The 22,728-nt window shown below is 49.7% G+C and overlaps 8 protein-coding genes across 8 annotated transcripts; 5 read left to right on the forward strand and 3 right to left on the reverse strand.

Annotated features, from left to right (window-relative positions):
• Positions 1-714: 714 nt before the first annotated feature.
• On the forward strand, positions 715-2,925 carry BO88DRAFT_462471 (uncharacterized protein; the record flags this gene model as incomplete). The annotated part of the gene is made up of 1 exon (XM_025711216.1): positions 715-2,925. The coding sequence occupies one exon, from the start codon at positions 715-717 to the stop codon at positions 2,923-2,925; it is 2,211 nt and encodes a 736-aa protein (XP_025562909.1).
• A 438-nt stretch (positions 2,926-3,363) lies between these two features.
• BO88DRAFT_462472 (uncharacterized protein) lies at positions 3,364-4,348 on the reverse strand (the record flags this gene model as incomplete). Its single annotated transcript, XM_025711217.1, has 3 exons — positions 3,364-3,645; positions 3,709-4,176; positions 4,229-4,348. 3 exons carry the CDS (start codon positions 4,346-4,348, stop codon positions 3,364-3,366), a joined length of 870 nt encoding a protein of 289 aa, XP_025562910.1.
• A 1,135-nt stretch (positions 4,349-5,483) lies between these two features.
• On the reverse strand, positions 5,484-7,426 carry BO88DRAFT_487906 (MFS transporter; the record flags this gene model as incomplete). The annotated part of the gene is made up of 4 exons (XM_025712582.1): positions 5,484-5,795; positions 5,856-5,987; positions 6,053-7,039; positions 7,104-7,426. The coding sequence occupies 4 exons, from the start codon at positions 7,424-7,426 to the stop codon at positions 5,543-5,545; spliced, it is 1,695 nt and encodes a 564-aa protein (XP_025562911.1). The 3' UTR covers positions 5,484-5,542.
• A 160-nt stretch (positions 7,427-7,586) lies between these two features.
• BO88DRAFT_404827 (uncharacterized protein) lies at positions 7,587-8,258 on the reverse strand. The gene has a single exon (XM_025706725.1). It carries the CDS (start codon positions 8,137-8,139, stop codon positions 7,927-7,929), a length of 213 nt encoding a protein of 70 aa, XP_025562912.1. The 5' UTR covers positions 8,140-8,258; the 3' UTR covers positions 7,587-7,926.
• Positions 8,259-8,780: 522 nt separating this feature from the next.
• Positions 8,781-9,941, forward strand: BO88DRAFT_404828 (putative glyoxalase family protein). Its single transcript, XM_025706726.1, has 3 exons — positions 8,781-9,050; positions 9,113-9,315; positions 9,448-9,941. Exons 1-3 carry the CDS (start codon positions 8,917-8,919, stop codon positions 9,522-9,524), a joined length of 414 nt encoding a protein of 137 aa, XP_025562913.1. The 5' UTR covers positions 8,781-8,916; the 3' UTR covers positions 9,525-9,941.
• Positions 9,942-10,315: 374 nt separating this feature from the next.
• Positions 10,316-12,376, forward strand: BO88DRAFT_388321 (MDR family MFS transporter; the record flags this gene model as incomplete). Its single annotated transcript, XM_025704857.1, has 6 exons — positions 10,316-10,562; positions 10,612-10,923; positions 10,993-11,516; positions 11,566-11,887; positions 11,971-12,113; positions 12,185-12,376. The coding sequence occupies exons 1-6, from the start codon at positions 10,409-10,411 to the stop codon at positions 12,374-12,376; spliced, it is 1,647 nt and encodes a 548-aa protein (XP_025562914.1). The 5' UTR covers positions 10,316-10,408.
• Positions 12,377-13,430: 1,054 nt separating this feature from the next.
• Positions 13,431-15,248, forward strand: BO88DRAFT_388322 (putative choline transport protein; the record flags this gene model as incomplete). Its single annotated transcript, XM_025704858.1, has 5 exons — positions 13,431-14,031; positions 14,091-14,430; positions 14,484-14,758; positions 14,833-15,066; positions 15,148-15,248. The coding sequence occupies 5 exons, from the start codon at positions 13,431-13,433 to the stop codon at positions 15,246-15,248; spliced, it is 1,551 nt and encodes a 516-aa protein (XP_025562915.1).
• A 1,498-nt stretch (positions 15,249-16,746) lies between these two features.
• Positions 16,747-22,115, forward strand: BO88DRAFT_443782 (proline-specific permease; the record flags this gene model as incomplete). The annotated part of the gene is made up of 16 exons (XM_025710049.1): positions 16,747-16,890; positions 16,968-17,016; positions 17,038-17,081; positions 17,112-17,211; positions 17,295-17,384; positions 17,566-17,651; positions 17,684-18,158; positions 18,219-18,460; positions 18,556-18,722; positions 18,900-18,936; positions 19,583-20,083; positions 20,277-20,375; positions 20,503-20,730; positions 21,018-21,107; positions 21,402-21,829; positions 21,920-22,115. 16 exons carry the CDS (start codon positions 16,747-16,749, stop codon positions 22,113-22,115), a joined length of 2,976 nt encoding a protein of 991 aa, XP_025562916.1.
• Positions 22,116-22,728: the final 613 nt, after the last annotated feature.

Below are 22,728 nucleotides of genomic sequence, written 5' to 3' on the forward strand. Positions count from 1 at the left end.
CCAACAGCCAGGTAGTTCGGCGATGAAGACGGGCCATGATAATGATGATTCTGCTTGGCGAGATTGACAGCAGACAGGTATTAATGAAAAGCGCAGTGCTCTCCCTTCCCAGTGGGAAACAGACCCTGAATCGATCAAAGCGAAGAGGGTCAACAACAATGTGGATCTCTTCTCATTCTTCCCGGCTTCCCCTCCCCATCATGACCCCTTGTTGGTTCATAACCCTTCCTTAACCAACAGGACCAGCACGAGTGTAGAAAGGCTTGGAGTGATGGACCTAGCCAAATCATCCTCTGTCATGCCCCTTCCCTGTTCACTGATGGTCACATTGGCCATCTCAGACTACATTGGGCTCTCTCCTCTCCGCCGGAAGGGTCGCCAGACCAAGTGGATCGCCGTCCACTAGTGAGCCTGTTTTCCCGTTCTCGACTTCTCTCCGCATCTCGATCTCCACAGCCCATTCCATCATCCCCGGTTAGCATCTCCCACCGTTAGAACACTACTGCAACCCCTCGTACGACCGATTCCTTTCAAATAATGGCCTGTTCAGCTGCGTAGAATGCAATTAGCCTAATCGGCTAAATCTCGGGTCGATGCCTATTTAAATCGTCGTCGAAGACGTCTCCAGAGCGAAGAGCACTTGCCCCTGCATTGACGGAACGCGGGCGTCAATTCCTTCGGCCATATCATGAATTCGACATAGAAGACCCAAACATGTATTTTTCTTCCTTTTTGGCCCTAGGGGCCCTGGCTCAGGCAGCAGCAGCAACCTATTTTGCCCCCAACTCTACCGGTCTCCGTATCCAGCATGGCTTCGAGACCATCCTCATCCAGCCGTTTGGGTACGACGGATTCCGCGTGCGCGCATGGCCCTTCCGTCCGCCTTCGGGCAATGAGATTAGCTTCATCTATGATCCCCCGATTGAAGGTTATGAGGACACCGCACATGGCATGAGCTATGACACCGCAACAACCGGCACGGAACCTCGCACCTTGCGCAACGGCAATATCATCCTGCGCACCACTGGCTGGGGTGGCACCACGGCCGGATACCGTCTATCCTTCTACCGCGTCAATGATGACGGGAGTGAGACCCTGCTCACAAACGAATATGCTCCGCTGAAGTCCCTCAACCCCCGGTACTATTACTGGCCGGGACCCGGGGCCGAATTCTCAGCCGAGTTCTCCTTCAGTGCAACTCCGGATGAGCAGATCTATGGCACGGGCACGCAACAAGATCATATGATCAACAAGAAGGGGTCCGTTATTGACATGGTCAACTTCAACTCCCACATTCCTACCCCAGTCTTCATGAGCAACAAAGGCTATGCCTTTATCTGGAACATGCCGGCCGAGGGGCGTATGGAGTTTGGCAGCCTGCGCACTAGGTTCACCGCCGCGTCCACGACGCTTGTTGACTATGTAATCGTCGCCGCACAGCCAGGTGACTATGACACTCTGCAGCAGCGGATTTCGGCCTTGACAGGACGGGCACCGACCCCGCCCGACTTTTCTCTCGGGTACATCCAGTCCAAGCTACGATATGAGAACCAAACGGAGGTGGAGCTGCTGGCTAAGAACTTCCATGACCAAAACATCCCAGTGTCCTTGATCGTTATTGACTACCAGTCGTGGGCTCACCAGGGTGACTGGGCGCTTGATCCGCGCCTGTGGCCCAATGTCGCGCAGATGTCGGCGACAGTCAAGAATCTGACCGGAGCCGAGATGATGGCGTCGCTATGGCCCAGTGTTGCCGATGATAGTGTCAATTACGCAGCTCTGCAGGCGAACGGTCTGCTCTCAGCCACACGCGACGGTCCTGGTACTACTGACTCCTGGAACGGATCCTACATCCGGAACTATGACTCCACAAACCCCTCGGCGCGGAAATTCCTCTGGAGTATGTTGAAGAAAAACTATTACGACAAGGGTATCAAGAATTTCTGGATTGATCAAGCCGATGGTGGAGCATTGGGCGAGGCCTATGAGAACAACGGGCAGAGCACATACATTGAGTCCATCCCGTATACCCTGCCGAATGTGAACTACGCCGCTGGCACACAGCTCGGCGTGGGTAAGTTGTACCCCTGGGCGCATCAGCAGGCAATTGAAGAAGGCTTCCGCAATGCAACAGACACCAAGGAAGGAAGTGCTTGCGATCACGTCTCGCTGAGTCGCTCCGGATACATCGGATCCCAGCGGTTCTGCAGTATGATCTGGTCTGGAGACACCACCTCCGTTTGGGACACACTGGCAGTGCAGGTCGCCAGTGGTCTGTCCGCCGCAGCAACAGGCTGGGGCTGGTGGACCGTCGATGCTGGCGGCTTCGAAGTCGACTCGACCGTTTGGTGGAGTGGGAACATTGACACGCCCGAATTCCGGGAGTTGTATGTGCGCTGGTTGGCCTGGGCGACATTCCTGCCGTTCATGCGCACTCACGGTAGTCGGACCTGCTACTTCCAGGACGCCTACACCTGTGCCAATGAGCCATGGTCCTATGGTGCAAGCAACACCCCCATTATTGTCTCGTATATCCACCTGCGTTACCAGTTGGGTGCTTATCTGAAGTCGATTTTCAACCAGTTCCACCTCACGGGTCGCAGTATCATGCGCCCATTGTACATGGATTTCGAGAGGACCGACCCGAAGATCTCTCAGCTGGTGTCGTCGAACAGCAACTACACCACTCAACAGTACATGTTTGGTCCACGTCTCCTGGTCTCTCCAGTGACTTTGCCGAACGTCACTGAGTGGCCTGTGTATCTGCCGCAGACGGGAGAGAATAACACTAAGCCTTGGACGTACTGGTGGACGAATGAGTCGTATGCGGGAGGACAGGTCGTCAAGGTTCCTGCGCCCGTGCAGCATATCCCCGTGTTCCATCTGGGATCGCGTGAGGAGCTTCTGTCGGGTAATGTATTCTAGAGTCATTGATACTACATCAATGAAGTGGTAGAAATCAATGAGAGCAATTAAGACAATTTGAATAGTATTTCATCTTTAGGGGTGGGTTGTTAGGAGATGCGATGTGAAAAGATATAAGACAGGTAGAAGAATGTAACAAAAGGAAAGAGAGAACAGGGGACATCGTCGACGCCGTCAGGTAAGTGGCACGTGTCGCCTTTCCAGACTATAACAAGCCCGAACGTGTGTATTTCGTCTCAAATGCCAGTCCACCCCAGTCTGTCTCAGAATTTGCAATTTTTACTGCCCGTGAGAGTAAATGCCAAAACCGACACTACCTCCAAAGTACCAGAACAAACAATATTTATATGACACCGAACACGCGTCGATACGGGATATGTCAACACACATACTTGTTACAACATGATCACACTGGTTAACCGAGACCAGCAAAGTCAATTATTCCCCTCCTACTAGCGGTTTCTGCTCCACCGACTCAGATGACGCCGACTCATCCCAATCGCAGCGACAATGCTGTGCACGATAACGGAGAATAGCAGCGAGACTATTCGCCGTGGTAAGAGCCTGCAGCACCGCAGCTGTCCAGATCATTCCCATGAATGACGTCCCCGTCGTCGCTGAGACCCCATATCCACTGCCGGATTTATTGATCAACTTCACAAACTCGGTTGTGATGACGCTAGCAATAATGGAAGCTATCGCGAAGGTGAGAAGGCTCGCCTGCAGATATGACATAACATTAGCGACCCAAGACGCTTATTGGGGCTATACCTCAAAACTAACCAGATAGGCAAGAAACTCTATACTAGATGGCGGGATATCAAGATCGAAACTAGATGCCGGCCTCCCCGGGTACATGGGCGGCCTGCTATTTTCCGATGCCCGTGCACACACCACTGTCCAGATACGGATGCCAATGGATATAGCGGATGCGGTAGTTCCAAGGATCATGAGCAAGACCATGGCGGTGTTGGTGGGAGCTAATGCCTCGAAATCGTCTGTTATCCAGGACGGCCAGCTGTCTGGGGATAGACTGTCTGATGAGGTGCCCATGGCTTTTGTTATGGCCTCAGAAGGGTTGAAGGTGAACAGCACAGTGCGGTCGGAACAGTCAACGATCTCGTTTTTGGTTGATGTGGCATTGGTGGTCTCGTCTGACACGTATGTCTCCTTGTACCCGGTACAGTAGGACATGGTGTAGATGGAGAAGTAATCGGGAGCGCCTAGTCCGCCGGCTCCTCCTGTGTGTAACTTGAAGAGGGAATCAGTGTTGTAGGGTGGACTTCGAAACATGTTGACTTACCGTCAGAAGGTCTGCCTGCGGTAGGAACTGGCGTTGACTGCCGGCAAAGAGAGAAAGAATGCCTAGTAGAAAGGCAACGCAGGAGCCGATGCCGGGCATGAATATCTGGAGACAGCCCATGTTGGTGTCGTATCTAGTTAGGTCTCTGTTAGGCCAGTATATTAATGGGGACGAGGGGAAGTATGATTGCAGATATCCCTCTGCTGGATCAATAAAGCATCGACGAGTCTTTTCATGAGGCAATAAACACGATGTGAAGCACGAGTCATCCTTCAGAGTAAGGTGACACTGCAGGAAAAGAAGATCTTATACACCGTAGATAGCTGGCTTGTGGTTTCGCCTGCTATACTATAGACTATTATCCACTGCCGTCTTTGGCTCCCAGCCACCCAAATATGGGAATGTTTAGCCATGCCTCTGCCCTTGTTTCAGACGACGAAGGCGCATCATCAGTGAGCTAAGACATTGGTGAGTGCAGCCGTATACGGGCAGGTGTTACGTGGAGTCTTCATCGAAGGGAGTGAAAATATAACCGGATCCAATCCCAGCCACGCAGTTTTGTAGTCCTGTGTGATGGTATTGATGGGACTGTGATCATCTATCAGGAAGGGCACGTTGCGTATGATTCCGCTGTTAGTGCTGAATAGAGAGATGATCAGCATCAGCTATAGTCGATTCGCCCCAGACCCGATCTAATGGTACATTAGTATTCCTTTTTTCAGTGAATAGGTCACAAGACCGTTGAAGAGAGTCGAAGGTTACTCCCGAAGCCAGCCGAGAAGCATGGAAAGCTTATCCTGGGGCTAATTACCCGGGAGCTACATTCCCTGCACCACTGATTGGTATGCGAGAAGCACCCAAGTGCCTGGAAGCTTCATATATTCTCAGGTTACACAAAAATTCTCCAGATAGAGCCCAAGTATGTTGTTACAGAGTGAGAAACAGGTTTCGACGATTCATAACGTCGTTTGTGTGGTCGGTTTAAACTTCCGATTTGATGATGTTTCAGAGGTGGATGCCAGCAAAGCTGGTGACTAGAATTCTAGACAGACTGTACTTGGGGATTATGCTATTCGCTCAGTCGAGGCCATTTCTGAGACCATCTAGACAACCATTTCTGGATTATGAGCGCATAGATGGCTTTGATATTCAATGCAGAATTGGAGTGTTAGCCCCTAGGTCATACATTCTTTTATTTCGGTAAAACAGGTTTTCAGAGTTCGGATGTGGATGGATTATAACTATGTGATCTAGTCTATTTTGGTCTATCTTAGGTATATATCTACAGCAAAGCCCAGGATTAAAGCTATTTGCCTACGCCTCCTTGATATCGTCTTCAACCGGGGGCATCAAATCCATCACAGGGGCCAATTTACTCTTCTGCCGAAGACGGCCACCAAAGAGGTAGAACATCAATGGGATAGGGATCATCACCACGGCAATGCATCCTAGCAATGTTCCAGCCCATTGAATGCCCAAATTGTTGAACATTTGTCGCGTGAAGAGAGGAAAGACAGCACCCACCATGGATCGCATCATGGTATTGGCCGCAAACGCAGACGCCGCACTGCTTCATTAGCATGCAATCCGATGACTGCTTTGAAAGGTGGTGTGTAAAGGTACTTACAATTTTGAGTATGTGTCCAGAATATAGTTAAAGCACTGCATGAAGATGGAAGTCAAGCCAAAGCCGACAGCCACACCAGCAGCCGTGGGTGCCATCCAATGAATGTTACTGTTCCATCCAGTCCAACCGAACCTGTATCGCTTATCAGTATTTCAACCGGGTCCGACGTCGTACATCTGCATGAGGGAGAATCATACCAGAACAGCCCACCAGCGAATACCGCACCACCGACGATACAAGGGGGCAGACGCCATTCGGGCACCGCGACGTAATTATTAGCGGCCAACTTCCGCGAATATTGTCCTGACAAAGACAAAACAAACGTGCTACCCGCGATCTCACCGATGATGAGCCCAATGAAGGGCAACCCTGCAGTACCACCCGTCATGCCATAAGTACCTTCGAAGACGATAGGGTAAGCTTCCAGCAGCGCATAGGCCAATCCGTAGATGAAGGACATGTAGAGCGTGAGAAGAAACGCAATGGGTTCAGTGAACAGAATAAGGAACGGACGCGCCAGGTTCTTAGTAACCAATTCTTTAAAATCAATCTCCAACTCATCCTGGCGAGCGTGAATGCCCCAGTTCCGTGTCTGGCGCCGGAGAATGGCTGCCTTTTGAACCAGGATGATTGGGGCATAGGTCTCTGTAGTGAAGAACACTATCAAAGCGAGACAGAAGAACCCAACTATGGCAGGGACGTACAGCGTCCATCGCCAGCCAAGATAGCTTGACGCGGTGTATCCACCAATGAATGGAGCGGTGAAAGGACCGGTGAACACCGACATAGTGTACATGGCAATAGCGACACCACGTTGGTGATTGTTGAAGACGTCAGAGAGGCTGGCAGGCACCAGAGCAATAATACTGGCCGCACAAAAACCCGCAAAGAAACGGCACAGCATCAGGGTTTGGGTATCCTTGGCGGTGGCAGTGGCTATCATGAAGAGGTCGAAGCCGAACATTCCAAGCAACAGCGGCCATCGCCGGCCAAGCAACTCGGAACTAGGCGCCCACACTGTCGGGCCGGCCGAAAACCCTAGGACATACAGAGTTGTTCCCAGAGCCGCAACTTCTTCACCAAAGCCGAACTCTTTCTGGGCACCTGAAGCCGCGGTTGCAAACACCGCACTGCCGTAAGCGGTCACTAGGGCACAGGAGGTGAGAAGTGATCCAAGCATGACCCTATATGGCATCAGCTACCATCCATCTCTATAATAAGCCCGTCATGTGAGTTGTGCTGCTTTACCTCTTCTTCATGGGCCAGTTGTGGGGATGCATCGGATCATCCGCGCCTTCGAACTCGACCACATATGCCTCGGAGTCCGGTAGAGGCGGGGGATACGGCTTGCCTGCCCCAATAGGCAACCATTGGTCTTGCGGTATGCGACTTCCTCGAGATCCAACAGTCAGCTGTTGTTGGAGACGATAGGTGTTGATTCGCTCGAGCTCGATACTGTCATCGCCGGGTGGTCCGCCCCGCGAGTAGCGGCGACGGGATAGGGAGACACCGTCCGCTATGGACGAGTCGTCGTCTCCGGCTCGATCTGCATCATGATGGAGTCGATCCATGACCACGAACCACCTTCTACACTTTGGAGGGTAGGCAAAACGAGAGGCTTGAAATGGTCAAAGATTGGGGTCGGCTAGCGAACACGGGGTTCATACATGGTACTAATATTAAATAAAAATGATTATGGGCTCGTCGGCCCCAAAAAAGCCTGCAAATTTTCGCTGCTCATTTTTCTTTCTTTCACCCAGCTTTGGGCGGAAACCAAATGCTTTAGTGGGTCATCAAGGAAGAGCATCGGCCACTCAGCCCGAAGCGTTAGATCCACCGAGTCGGTGGATAGAGGATTCCCTGGGGCTGTCCCGGATAAGACGGAGCAGCCATGGCGCTATGCATATACGAACTGGTATAAGCCTTGATGCCGGACCATCAGATCGGCTAGGTAGCTATCAAAATGTGCCTGCAGGGGTCATAGATGGTAGACTTCTGTGCCCGCCCGGGAAGTAAAATCAGGCAACTTAAAATTCGGGCAGTGGCGTAGCCGAACGAAGTGGTCGGGAAGTCAAACCGGGCCTCCAAGCCATGGATTAGGCTCTCCAGAATTCGGACGCATATGATATGGCGTTATCGAACATTCCCAATCATCGGGGACTAGTCCCATTATACCGACCAGGAGAGCCGGGCCCAGCCCGAGACTTCTCGTCGGGATGGTTTCCGTCGCGAAAAGAAAAGATATAGGCGTGGAGGTAGGTATGAAAGACCAAGCCCAACCCATGCTTGTATTCTCGGTAATTGTCTGGCACTTACTACCTGTACATCTGGATCAATGTCAGTAAAAAAATCATCTGATGCCCACGTCAGACGGTCAAATGAAATGTTGGGGTTGAAATTGCGACACGATTGATTGTTGTTGCGATGCCGGCCGGCAGAACATAAAAGGGGGAAGTGCGGAACGAGTTCCGCTTCCGACCGGCAATCGGCATCGCACTGATTGTTTAAGTTGGAATATAATGGCGTGAAGAGCAACTGGATATAATTACTTTTGACTTTTGCCCACGGCCTCAAGTAGGCCACATTGGCTGATGGAACATGCAGTTCAAGTTGCGCACTCCGGAAATAAAATAAAATAAAAAAGCAATAAAATCCCATGACCTTGTTGATATGTGGAAGTTTCGATCACTGACAGAATAACTTAGTCCATGACTAGTAACAACAACTACTTAACTTGGTTGACTGGATGACTCCAATCATGGCATCAGAACAAGGATGATCGAACGTGCGATTTGAAGGATGATGAGAGCGTAGAAAACATGTCTGTGCGAATGATATGATAGGGAGATAATGACAAGACAACTACTAAGTAAGAGTGGTGGTCTCTTACCCCGCGGGGAATCCCAACCCCTCACCGGCCAGGAAATCAGATTCCGATCCATCCAGACAATAACAACACGCCGGGTAATGATCCCACGTCTTCTTTATTTTATCTGTTGCTGTCCTCCCCGCATCTTTGGTTGTCCCAAAGAAAGAGTCTAGATCAACTAAGTGTGTTAATATGATTACTGGTCTCCATCACGTTAACATCCTCGTCCCGGAAGGCACCCTCGACCGGGCGGAGGAGTTCTACACCAACACCCTGGGTCTGCCATCAGCTCCTGTTCCCCATCTACAGAAAGGAACCCTTCTATGGTAGGCCATTGGTGATCTCGCTTCGTAAAATGGGCCAGTCGTGGTTAATTAATCTGCCGTAGGTTCAATCTCACGCCGGATGGCAGTCAGCAGATTCATGTGGCCTTTGGCTCCAACAGCGATTTGCATTCCGACCGTCACGCTTGCCTGAAAGTCGGATCTCCGGACCATCTGTTGACCCTGCAGCAGCGTGTCTGGGAACATCACCAGAGAGGGGGCGCTGCTGCTCCGCTGCACGCAGACAAGCCGGGAGAGCAAAACTCGGGTATGTTATTCTTCTCGCTCTTGGTTCTCTTCTAGAAGCGGTGTTCCCCTGGACCAATGAGGCTCTATCCTGCTATATCGTTCGATTTGGTTTTACCCAAAGACCTGCTGACCTTGGCTTTCTCCATTGCAGGTGCCCAGGGCATCGAATATCCGAGTCGGTTTTTTGCCAGGGACTTTGCGGGTAACCGGCTGGAGTTTACCTTATGACAAGAATAAATGAGTTGAGACTTTCTGTTTTTCTAACAACCCGATAAGTGAAAGATGGAAATTCAGGGGAATAATGAGCGTGCATCTCCTAGGTCTTGCAGTTGGCCTCTTCACTGTACGCCCATGTAGACTCCTCAATTCGATACCTGTGTGGGTAGCCTGTTGTCGGCTATCAGAGATTCGATGAACGGGTGCGCAGACAAACTTTGGCCCAAGCGATATATCGATTTGCCTCCCAGTCAAGGCTATGTCATGGCGGTGATACATCGAAGATATGTAGTTCATCACGATACGATGGTTGTAGTATTGTCCCGGGCCTGGTGGAGGACACACCCATTTGTCCCTCTCGTAAGGGATGATGGATCGAGCTTACTGAAAGGCTGATCTGAAGGATTGGGGAATTGAGATTAACTCGGGAAATCTTTCTGGTGAACTAGTACACCGTACGGGGGTCGAGCAGAGTTGCTATATATGTTAGCAGGTCTTCCCCGGAAGAAGATTTATCAATGTTAGTCGTAGCTGAGTAGTACAATGATTCGATTTTCCGGCGTTGACGGCTGACGCCGCCCCTCGAGGGATCTGCAGTAATTACTTAGCAAGACTTGGTAGTTACAACGGAATAGATGGTTATTGTGCTCCCTGTCACTGTCACTGCCGACGGTGGAGCCTCGCTAAGGGTAAAGCGGGTACCGTAGTACGTGAGCAACATCCTTGCGCTATTGCGCCATGGCCGCTACACATTACAAGCCGATCCCCACAAAGAGGGTCCGTGTGTCAATGAGTCGATGCAGTTTATCTATTGCCAGGTACCCAGAGGGCACGAGCAAAGTTCTTCGAGCTGCCACTTCAGAGACGGCGAAAAGGAAAAGGCACTCGAATCAGCCATGCGTGCTTCCTCCGAGCGATCCTCCACCGATGCCATGGCCAGAGACGATTTTGGCACAACACCGCCCACACCGCACGAGGAGCAGCCCTTGCTGCGTCCCGATGCTGAAGCCCTCTGGAAGCCTCCAGTGGGCTTTGTCTGGATTCAACTAGGTTGGTTGTTTCTTGATCCATGAAAGGAGGGGGGCTAACACATTGCCAGCCATTATGTCGAATGTATTCCTGTCGGGTTTCGACGGCACCATCACTGCCTCAACCTATGCTGTGATCAGCTCCGAATTCAACGCAGCCAACACCGCCTCGTGGCTCACAACCTCCTACCTGATTACTAGTACCGCATTCCAGCCACTATATGGTCGCTTCTCAGACATTTTCGGACGCCGGACCTCCTTCTTTACAGCAACAATAACGTTCATGATCGGTTGCCTGGGTTGTGGGATTGCTAAGGATATCGTCTTTCTGAATCTGATGAGAGCGCTGACTGGCATTGGCGGTGGAGGTTTGATGACAATGGGTATGCACTCGCAAACCTCCCCATTCTTGCTTGTCAATCCCCCCCAGATGGGAGGCTAACGTTGTTCAGCTACTATAATCAACTCGGATCTCATTCCTTTCCGCCGTCGCGGAATGTATCAAGCCGTACAGAACGTCCTGCATGGATTCGGCTCCATCTGCGGCGCATCGTTCGGAGGAACCATTGTCGATTCAGTTGGATGGCGCTGGTGCTTTCTGTTACAAGTACCGGTCGGGTTTCTAGCTCTGGTCACTGGTCATCTTGTTTTGAATCTTCCAACGCAGGACAAGTTTGCCAGCGAAGGCAGGAGTTTGCGGACAATCTGGAAATACGTCGATTTATCTGGCGCTTGTGCTCTGATTGTTGGTCTTTCAACGCAGTTGGTCGGTCTTAGCTTGGGTGGAAACGAGCTCCCCTGGTCCAACGTGTGGGTGATCTTGTCATTTGTGGCAAGTTTAGTGTCACTGGGCCTTTTCGTACTCATTGAGGCGAGGACAACTGCAATTCCATTGATTCCCCCTCGAATGTTGAGAGGCGTTTTGCCTGTTGCTACGCAAATTGCCAATGTCTGTGTGGGAATGGCTGCTTATGCGGTGAGTGACCCTTATATCAGATACACCAGTTCGCTGCTGACTGCCAAAGTTCCTCTTCACGCTTCCATTGCTGTTTCAAGTAATTCTTTTGGATTCTCCTTCTAAGGCTGGTGCTCGACTTGCTGTACCATCTCTGGCTACCCCGATTGGTGGTGTGATCTCTGGCTACGTGATGTCGCGCTGGGGTAAACTGGCCTACCTGGTCCGCACAGGCTCGTTTCTCATGTGCATTGGCAACATACTTGTGATGCTTCTTCAGTTCAACGACGCAGAGTGGAAGTACTACGTGGCCATGATCCCCGCCAGTCTTGGCCAAGGCATCACTTACCCAGGCATTTTGTTCACGTTTCTTGCCGCATTCGATCACGCCGGTATGGGCATTTTGCCGCCACTTCCATTTCCTTTGACGAAGGGAAGCTTCTGAATAAACAGTTAAACTGACTAATCTTGTAAGACCACGCCGTTTCAGCGTCCACCGTCTATCTGGTCCGTTCGATGGGTACGGTGTGGGGCGTCGCCATTACGTCCACTATCATCCAGAACACCTTGCGCTCAGGCCTCGCTGAGGCCTTGAGTGGAATACCTGACAAATGGAAAGTAACTCTCCTCCCTATGGACCTACTAATACCCTGAAACAATAGCTGATCAGTATTATGCTACTCGCACAGGTTATCAATGACATCAGACATTCAGTGTCTGCCATCCATAGTCTGCCGCCAGAAATCCAGCTGGCGGCGCGGATGGTCTACTACCGGGGCATACGACTGTCATTCTTGGCGTCAGCCTGTTTTGGATTCGTTGCTGCTACCGCAGCACTCTTCACTCGCGGAAAGGGCCTTCATCGCTCCAGCGAGGCGTAGATCATGCGTACGTCGCACACGGATTCCCTGAACCAATAAGCCGTCTGGACCGCGGTTCCAGTACCTGGATGAGATGCGGGGCCGAAGTGGCGACTGTCGGAGAAGGTAGGTCTGGTGGAAAAATGACCGCCAGCTTGGATATTGGGGACGCGGCTTCGCAATCTTAGAACTAGACAGATGTCAATTAGCTCACGAGAGAAGGGGCCAGGAGCTTTTTGTTTGGAACCACCCATACGGGATGGTCTTTTTGGACGTGCCAGACAGCTGACTGGTTATGAATGAGACGTCCAATCGCAGAAAAAGCAGACTTGAATAAATACACTCTTTTTGGATTCCAGTGCAATCATGCCCTCTAATTACCCGCTTCGGCTTGAGTTCTAGATGTTCAGTCTATCCCATGCGCCCAGCAGGATCCTTTCCGCAATGCGGAGAAAGCCCCGTCTACCGAGGAAAGCTAATCTGGGGCAGCTCCCATTTCATGGTCACCGCAGTGAAACACCAATAGAAGCCATCAACGCCAAAATCTCTCTGCCTGGATATTGCGGGGAAGCTACCATCCTGACAGCCCTGGCGGCGAGTCTGGAGATATAGGGAAAACTCCACGACGCTATAGCATCGTTAGCCGCATTTTCCCCCGCACGATCGTCGACGATCACCTCCAGTTCATGAACAATTCCGCCTTAGTTCCGCTATGATGAACGTCCCTAACCTTAATCCGGAGATGGTCTTGCTTTTATCTCCCTCTTGGTTGGACGGGACGTGATAACAGGTCTCGGAATTCGATAAGCGTTCCGGGATATCTTGGGTATCAGTCATCAGTCATCCGTATCGGGCTTGGATGAATAGATTGATTCAAGGAAAATCAGTCTCCACCGCTTTGATCTTATCGACCTGGGATGCTTATCGTAATCGGGGCTTACATCTGTCAAGGTCCCTTCTGGGGACGCGGAGCTAGGTCCATCATCGTAGGAAGGATTCATAAGATGGATGTTCCTCCACTCGAAGCATATTGATTCCGCAGTGCCTCATCACACGGCAGACAACATAAGAGGCCATGGATTCGGACAATACCAAGGTCTCACCCCTCAAACCCGGGTATGCCGCATCGGCAGACCCTGAAGTCGACATGGACAAGGGGCAGGTTGCCCTTACAGGCATCCCGGACATGCACCTGAAGCGAAATTTCAGCATAGTCAGTATAATCGCCCTGGGGTATAATAATACGAATAGCTGGGTGGCCATAGCAACGAGCTTCGCTATCGCAATTCAGTCGGGTGGCGCAGTCTCCCTACTGTATGGCATTCTACTGGTTACTGCTGCCATGTTCTGTACGGGGGTGACCTTGGCAGAACTGGCCAGCGTGTACCCCACTGCTGGTGGCCAGTACCATTTTACTTCCATCCTGGCATCTAAGCGATGGAGCCGTGGCCTGTCTTACTTCAGTGGCATGGCTGCAGTGTTTGCATGGGTTACCCTTGGGGCCTCTATTGCGCTGGCCGGAACAGAGGCGCTCATGGCTATTGTCATCCGATGGCAGCCCTCATATGAAGCCCAAAGCTGGCACTATTTCTTAGTATACCAACTGCTGAACGCAGTCATGGTCATCTACAACATCTTCCTCACCAACAAGACTCTCTGGGTCTATAACTTAGGCTGTTAGTTTGCTCCCTTCCAATTCACAGAAGACAATACTAATGCGCTGCTTCTTCTGCAGTCATTCTGTCCATTTCTACCTTCCTAGCTATTATCATAACCTGCCCGGTACGCTCTTCCGCACATATCAACACCTCGAACACTTGGAGGCAGTTCGTCAACGGTTCAGGCGGCTGGCCGGACGGCTTATCCTTCTTGACAGGACTCTCAACGCCTCAGTTCATGTTTTCCGGACTCGACGCTGCACTCCACCTTGCAGAGGAATGTCTCGAGCCGGCACGCATCGTACCAAAGGCGTTGCTTGCCACAGTGACAGTGGGGCTTTTGACGGGATTCCCCTTTGCCATCGCCATCCTATACAGCTATGACAACATCGAAGCATCTCTAACCACCTCCACGGGGTACGTATACCACCGGTCCTGAATAAGAAAAGTTACTTACCAGAAACCGACAGATTTCCAATCTACTTCATCTGGGAAAAAGCCACTCACTCCCCAACAGCTGCGACAGTCTTCATGGCTGCACTGTTTGTCGTCTCCTTCGTCGCGCTCAACGCAGTCCATCAGACTGCCTCTCGACTTACATGGTCCTTTGCCCGCGATGACGCTCTATTCTTTTCCTCCTTTCTCTCCTCTATACACCCTACACTCGGAGTCCCCGTCTGGGCCATTATACTTGATGGTGCGGCAGTGCTTCTGGTCGGGATAGTCTATGTCTGCTCAACAACAGGTGAGCCTTCCTTTACTTACACATACCGGGATAAAAGATAAATAGAGCTTTGTTCTAACACATAACAACAATAGCATTCAACGCCTTCATCAGCACCACGGTCGTGGTAGCCCAAATCTCCTACGCCATCCCAGCAGTTCTTCTTCTCGTTGGCGGGCGGAATCCGCATTACCTTCCTCCAGATCGCCCATTTAAGGTTCCCAACATGCTAGGCTACGCTTGCAACATTGTCTGCGTTATCTGGGCTTTCATTCTGACGATCTTCTTTTGCTTTCCGACGGAGTTTCCCGTTACGGGGAGTAACATGAGTACGTGTTTCTTCTATTTTCCTACTATCTATCTGCTTTGTGATGAGAAGTATGCTTTACTGACACTTGCAAATTGCTTAGATTACGCTTCTGTCGTGCTAGTCGTCATGTTGATCTTGGGCGTAGGGAACTGGTTTGCTTATGCGAAAAGACATTATCACGGGCCACGCTTGGATATCTAGTTTACTATCTTGTACTTGACTTGACTGATGATTGATGAGACACAATTACTATATGGTTTTTTTTCACTGAAGTATAACAGTATATGATAGATCGCCTTCGTAACCGCTGATTTCAAAGCAGAACCAATGTTATACAAACTCATCCATACTTCACATCTGCCTCTATTGTCATTCGCATTATGAGGCATCTAGCTAGATAATTTCACAGGCGCATGATAGCGACATTCACCCCGTCGGAACGATTCCGAGCCCCAACCGTCCGGTAAGTGGGGTGAAAGGATCATTGGATGGGTTTTGATAATTCGTTGGATAGTACTAATTTCCGGCCGATTTGATCCAATCGATTCTGATCAGATAAGTAGATAACGGTTTAGATCATCGTGCTGTTTACTATTGCCGTGAGCACGGGGTTATTACTATCGCTTATCGATCTCCAGGTGGGAATGATTGAAGAATTAAGGAAAGTACATTTTATTACTATTTTTGGACTGGCACAACTGCGGGCATAGTTCCCTAAATTGGTAGTCTTGATACCTGATACGGGCGCCGCTGCTTTTGTGGGGGTATTACTAATCCTCATCGTGATAAGAAGTATATATGGAATAGATAGTATAAAGGTTACAGAGTAATCATATGTGACTGATAATATTTATAACCAGGTTGAACACATTCTAGACTCGTATACTGTTGGAAGCTATAAAAAAAAAAAAAAAAAAAAAAAAAAAAAAAAAAAGAGAGAGAGAGATCGAATTAGTAGCAATGTATGTTATTAACTAGATTTTATAGCTTAACACAAATATCCTTGCATAACACCGTCCACGCACCACCTCGGGCTCCTATAGACTACATATGAACACCGACATAGCACTTAGTATTACAAGATCAACACATTTCACATCATACTAAGAGTGTTAACATCACAGATACATGGACCGGCTCCTTCCTGTTTCCAAAATCTCTCATGGAACAATGCTAGTAAGCATATCTTGACTATTTTCGTTTTCTACCTCTTGGATTCATGATGGATTTCCCCACCGTTTCCACTGCGAGTGTATAACAGCCCTTATGGGCTCCCTTTTAATTATCAAATGATGCTAATATCAAGTCTCTACCTATAAAACTACAGTGCTCATCGCTTCGAAAGTGAAGGGTCTGAACACCTTAGCTAGTCACATCCAACTAAAGCAGCTAGATTGATTCCTAGCAGACAACCAGGACCATCACTGGTCCATCTGACCGAAATGCATCATTATCTCCGCATTGCCCCTCCGGATAAGAATCCTCCATCCTTATCAGGTGAAGGAAACATTTGCCATTGGGAAGCTAGACCGATATGCAGCATTGATAACCCATTATGCAAGTCCACAACTCAGGCCTTGTGCAGATTGGCTTGGACTACACTCTACATCTCTTGGCTCAGATGGTGTATATTAATGGGACGATTCTCGGTTCGTGGGTGGCTAATTTACAATAGGAATCGCACAATACGAGAGACACCATGGATTACGAGACGAAACACGACGATGGCGACAAGACGTATTCCGGATTGCGTCCGTCGATGTCCGTTGAAGAAGGTCAAGTCAATTATGGAGAGACAACCAATGGCGGCCTCCATCGCACGCTCAGTCCACGTATGGTCCATGTATGTAGTGTACCACCATCTGTTCAATTGCAGATAATCCCATCAGAGAACCCGAGCATCATGAGTAACAAACAAAGGTCATCTCTCTTGGATCCAGCATTGGTAGTGGTCTTTTCATCACGACGGGTAAATCCCTAGCCCAATGAGGTCCAGCTAATATGTTTCTGGCGTATCTCGTGGTTTGTGTCGGCGTATGAGCGAATCTGCAAACCTTGACAGAGATGACGATTGCTTTCCCGACATCAGGGAATTATATCGATTATGCGGATCGGTGGGTTGATCCAGCATTGGCCTTTGGGGCTGGATTTGCAGAGTGGCTTGGTGAGTTGGCCAGCCGTGGCTCTTTACCTTGTTACGAATCCAGATAGGTTACGATCAAGCTGACGAGCATCGCAACGATACAGGGTGGACGTCGGTATTTGCATCCGAAGCCATGTTTGTAGTTACTCTGGTGAATTATTGGGCGGACGGGGTTGTGCCCGAGGCTGCTTTGCGTGAGTCTGCCACATGCTTTTGGTCTTTTTCTTCTGGAAGGACCGGCAATAAGCTAACTATAAGTAGTGACTATTTTCCTGGTACTTTGCCTTGGCGTGTTCCTCTTGCCAACCGGCATCTTCGGATGGCTGGAATAAATCGGATCCCTGGTCAAGATGTTCTTATTCGTTTTCGTTACAGCCATTTCTCTAGCTGTGATCGCAGGCGCCGGTCCGTCCGGATATGTTCGACATGGAAGCACCTGGCTACCCCTCCCAGATAGATATGTTCTTCGTGTTGAACTGACACAACTATGCAGGGCTTCTCCACCGCTACATTACTTGCCATCTGGGCCGTGGGAGACCAGGTCTTTATTGGCGTGATGGCCGGCGAGGCCGAATCTCCCCACTATTCCATGGCACGCTCGGCCAATTTCGTTCCTTGGCGCGTGGGGATTTTCTACCTTGTCTCGGTGGTATTAATCTCACTTGTAGTGGACTCTGATGATTCCCGGTTAATGAATGGCTCGAGCGTGGTCTCCTCGCCTTTCGTCATAGCTGCTCAAGATGCGGGTATCTCGGGGGTCCCGGACCTGATTAATGCCTGCATCATACTCGGCATTCTTGCCCTTTCTCTGGAGTGTATATACCTTCCATCACGGATCTTACGCACTATGTCGCTGCAGGGACTGTTGCCGGTCTTCATTGCGAAGGTCGACAGAATAGGCCGTCCGAGATGGGCGCTCACATTGACGGCCGTTGCAGGAACAGTGTTGACTTATCTGAGCTTGAGCGGTATGGGACTCCCCAAGGTTCACCCCTATTCTCTTGGAAACTGACTGGTGTTGGCTGCAGCCGACGGCACCGAGGTCCTGAACTGGTTCATCTCGATCACCAGCGCATCCTTCTTCACCAACTGGGCGATCATCGCCTTTTCCTCCTTCCGCTTCCGGGCGGCGATTAGAGCGCAGAGAAGCCAATTGTTTGAAGCCCCTTATGCATGGCGGTCTCTTTATTGGCCTCTGGCGCCTGTAATTAGTCTTTTCGTTTCGGCGTTGCTACTAGTATGCCTTCTTTACACCAGCATCAAGCCAGTAGTGAGTCTCACTTCCTTGGAACTTTTATCATAGCGAAAGGCCATGCTCTGCATTCGAGCCCACGGGCCCAGCATATTACTGATCACGTTCACTAGGGCGGGGGTGCTTTTACAGCATATAGCTTCTTTTCAGCGACGATTGGTCTAATCGTTATTATAGTGTTCACCATTGGCTACAAGATCGTGCATAGAACACCATGGAGGGATCCAGCGACTGCAGATCTCATCACGGGGCATCGGGAGCTGACTGCGGCGGAGTTGCGGTTTCTGGATGCATATTACGAGCGACCGCTGTGGTGGAGATTGGGGACATATCTACGAATATGTTGAACAAGTAACCAGTCTAGACAGGGCTTGGAGAAATGAGGGATTTAGAATGATCTGATCATGCTTGGTGATGGGGGTTAGGGGACAGTAGGCTCGGCGATTGGACCAATCAGTTGTGCAGGACTCTGCTTCAACGCCGACGCCGAGGATGTATGAGTGATGTAGTACAATTTCAAGACATCAAGCTTGTTTCCACCAGTATAATATTGGGAATACTCTAGGAGTAAAGATACGTTATCATGTTTGTCGTACATTCCAGATCATATATTGCGGCGTCAAGTAGAATGTTTACCCCGCATCGTCTTATCACTTCTAATGAGTATCTCCAAATGCCAAGGCAGGTCGGACCAGACAATGAACTGCCTATATGAGCAGTCAAGTAAACCAAGGGATTTGTGGTAGATTCCAAGTCAAACTATAGAGCATACCTATCCTCTCATTCAGGTTAGAAAGATCAGTCATGTTCCCAAGCTACTTCAGTGCCAGCGTAGCCTTAGTCCTACTGTTTTTGGCATGGCTCCTGAGAAAGAAAAGGGAAGTCCAGGAGCCTTCACAAGCAGGGAAGAAGACCACCAGCTCCTCTCTGATATCTACATCTCCCATTGAACCACTCAACGACTTCCAGTGGGACAAAACCGAGCCTCTAATCCTCCGACCTTTCAAGCCTCGCTACCATATCACAATGGGCAAGTCAACCCACTCTATCCTCCAACAACTACCAACCCTAACCCACAACACCTCACCAAACCGTATGGCATAGGCTACATCTAACTAACAAATAAAACCAGGCATCGAGCGAGCAAGCCTCTCCGAACTGATCCAAATCGACAAACACTACCTCTCCCGCATTACACTCCGCACGAAACTAATCCAAGACAAACGAGCCTCCGTCCTCGGCGCCAGTCCCCGCTCCATCCCAGCCGTTAAAGAACTATACTATTTCCTGATGAATGACTACCTGCCTCAACGATACAGCACTATCTTCCAACGTGTCTCTACTACCACTAGCACTTCAGCATCAGCACCCACCACCAGCATGCTAAGAAACACAGTAACCGGCGAAACCATCCCCACTACACCCCCAACCGACGCAAAAGAAGCCCTCGCCATCATCGGCAGGCAGGTGGAGGAGGACTTCCTCCTTCTTTTGCCACCACAGCCCTCTTCTATACAAGATGATGACAAGAAGGAAGGTACTAACAAACAGATGACCCTCGAAGCCTTCATCGGCTGTTTTCCAAATGGGTTCAACTGGGCAGAGAAGTTTCGCAAATCGCTGGCGAATATTCATGTTCCCGTACCTGACTATACTACCAAGTTGCGGGCGAGTATGGATAGGTATCTTGAGAGGTTAAAGGTGGGGGAGTGTGTGAAGAGGGCGAATGTTTGTGGCACTGCTTTCCTTTTGCTCGTTCGTTTATTTCAATGATAGTTCCGTAACCTTTGCAATGTTTAGGTGATGGTGCTAACGTGACTCCATTTCTGGATAGTGGACCGTGTCCGTGGACGGGGTGCTGCATGCTGCCAGCAGTATGCACTTGTATGAAGGGGAGGAAGTAGTCGAGTTGGAGGAGCTGGATGTGGATACGGTATGTTTTTGCTTCCTTCCTCTTCTTTACTTCTCTTCAATCTCCTTTGCGCGGAATGATTGTCAGGGTAGAATACATTAAGTAACGAGAAATGACATTGCAGGCACGATTACGCTGCGAAAGACAGATGCTATTTCGACTTCCCATTTCAAATGCCGTGGTATTCGTGGTCCGCACATATATGTACCCGTTGCAGGACATCAAGAAGGAAGGCAATGGGCCGAGGTTAGTAGAGGCGATAGCAGGGTTGAAGGAGGGCAGTTCGCCGGGTTTCCACTTCTACAAGCGCGCTGCGGTGTGGCAGAAGGCTGTGAGCGAGTACTTACTGGATGGGGAACTGGAGGTGGTTGTTGCGGTATGATCTGCGATAGGGGAGTCCCTTGAAGCTTTTGGAAGTTGTCATGGGACGCAGTCTGTTATTTAATGAGATTATTTCATTGTGGCCTTTTCATCTCTCACTGTATAGATATTCCAAGCTTGAACGATAGAAATCTGTGAATGAGGTAGGTCTATGCACAAGACCCATTGATAGAGACAAATAAATACGCCGTTCGGTTTGAAAATTAGCAAAACGCTGCCAAAAAAGACCGCAGAACAATACTGTAACGTTATGGACGAATTTACCTGTCTCTCGATTTGAAGCTAGTCATCTATTCTATCACAATTCTTGCCTCCTTTCACTTGCGACATCTACTTAACCATCATGTACAAATAGCTATTGCAAGAGCAGCGGTGTACAACTTAAAATCTTAACTATTGTATGTCGTTGGGACTTGTCTCTGCAGTTATAGAAGCAATATACCGTCCATTGAGTCTAGCGGTCAACAACATTGACAGATTGCATATAACCACACCATGGACACCACACAACTGACTAGTCACTATATAACATATGTATGTATGTATAGTAGTATATATATGTCACTCCCGATCATCATGCTCTCTGTATCAACACTAGTCATTGCCCCTTTACGCAACCCATCCCTGCTTTGAAACCATGGCCGAATACTATCAACCAGTCTCCAGATTATTCCTCCTGAGCATCACCCAGAACCTGATCCCCAAATCCTAGCAATCACCACCCCAAAAGGCTCACCCCTGCGCTACTTATGCATACCAGTCATGATATGGATCTTGAGCTTGGTGCTCCACCCAGTCAAAAACCCATGGCATGTAACATCCCTATTCGCTACCACCGCTTGGTTCAACATTCTCTCAGCCCTGGATCTGCTGCTACTCAACCCCAAAGAAGCCGATAACTTTGTCACCATCAACAAGGGAACAAGCAGAGTCAAAGTCAAGAGCTTCTTCTATGGCTTACGAACCGCCCTGAAACTGCGCGTTAACTCCCGGAAAATCAACACGCCCGAGGAAGCAAAGAACACGCCTCCCATGCCGGGATATTACACCCAGGGGAATGGCAGGGATGCATCAAAGGCTATCTCCCGACGCCGGTACCTGATTCGCGAGACGGTGATTGCGATGTGGCAATATCTGGTTCTGGATATTTCGACTTCACAAGCTGTTAAGACAGGCTTGAGCAGAAATGAAGAGCCGCAGCCGCAGCCGCAAAGTACCTTTGTTGAAGGCTCCTGGGTAGCGCTATGGATAGAACAAACCATCGTGGCCATAGTCGCTTGGTTCATTGTAGGACGCATCGTGATCGGCTTCAACTATCGTTTAGTTGCGGTAGTCGGTGTCGGTTTGCGGCTTGAAGCACCTGAAGGGTTTCCACCGTAATTCAATAGAATGGCTGATGCTTATACGTTACGGAACTTCTGGGGGTGGGTGGCTCTTTCATCTCTTTTTTTCTAAAAAGGAAATAATATATATATCATCCAGTATACACATACTAACACCCATTCGAACAGAAAATTCTGGCATCAAATGCTCCGCATTAAATTCACTGCCATAAGCAACTACATCACTCGTGATGTTCTTGGACTGGCCAAATCATCACTCTTGGAGCGATATACCAATGTGTTTTGTGTGTTTCTCCTATCGGGTATCCTACACCTTGTTGCGGACGTGGTAGGGAATATACCGAAGGGCAAGTCTCGCGCTATGGTGTTTTTCTTATCATTTGTGTTTGGGTACATGGTTGAAGATGGTGTCCAGGCTGCGTGGAAGAAAAGATTTCCGGGTTCATCAACCTCGGAGGCGGGTAGTAGTACTAATAGTCAAAAAGAGCCAGCGATCTTGGAAAAGGTGCTTGGGTGTATCTGGGTTTTGGCTTTTCTGACGGTCACGTCGGCGGTGTATTTCGAGCCGGGGCGAAAGAGGCCGGAGAGGCATGTGGCTCTGGTTCCTTGGAGATTTGTGGATGTTGTTGAGCTTGAGGTGATGGGGGCGT

This window comes from Aspergillus vadensis (assembly GCF_003184925.1).
Source record: "Aspergillus vadensis CBS 113365 unplaced genomic scaffold BO88scaffold_11, whole genome shotgun sequence".
Classification (NCBI taxonomy): Eukaryota; Fungi; Ascomycota; class Eurotiomycetes; order Eurotiales; family Aspergillaceae; genus Aspergillus; species Aspergillus vadensis.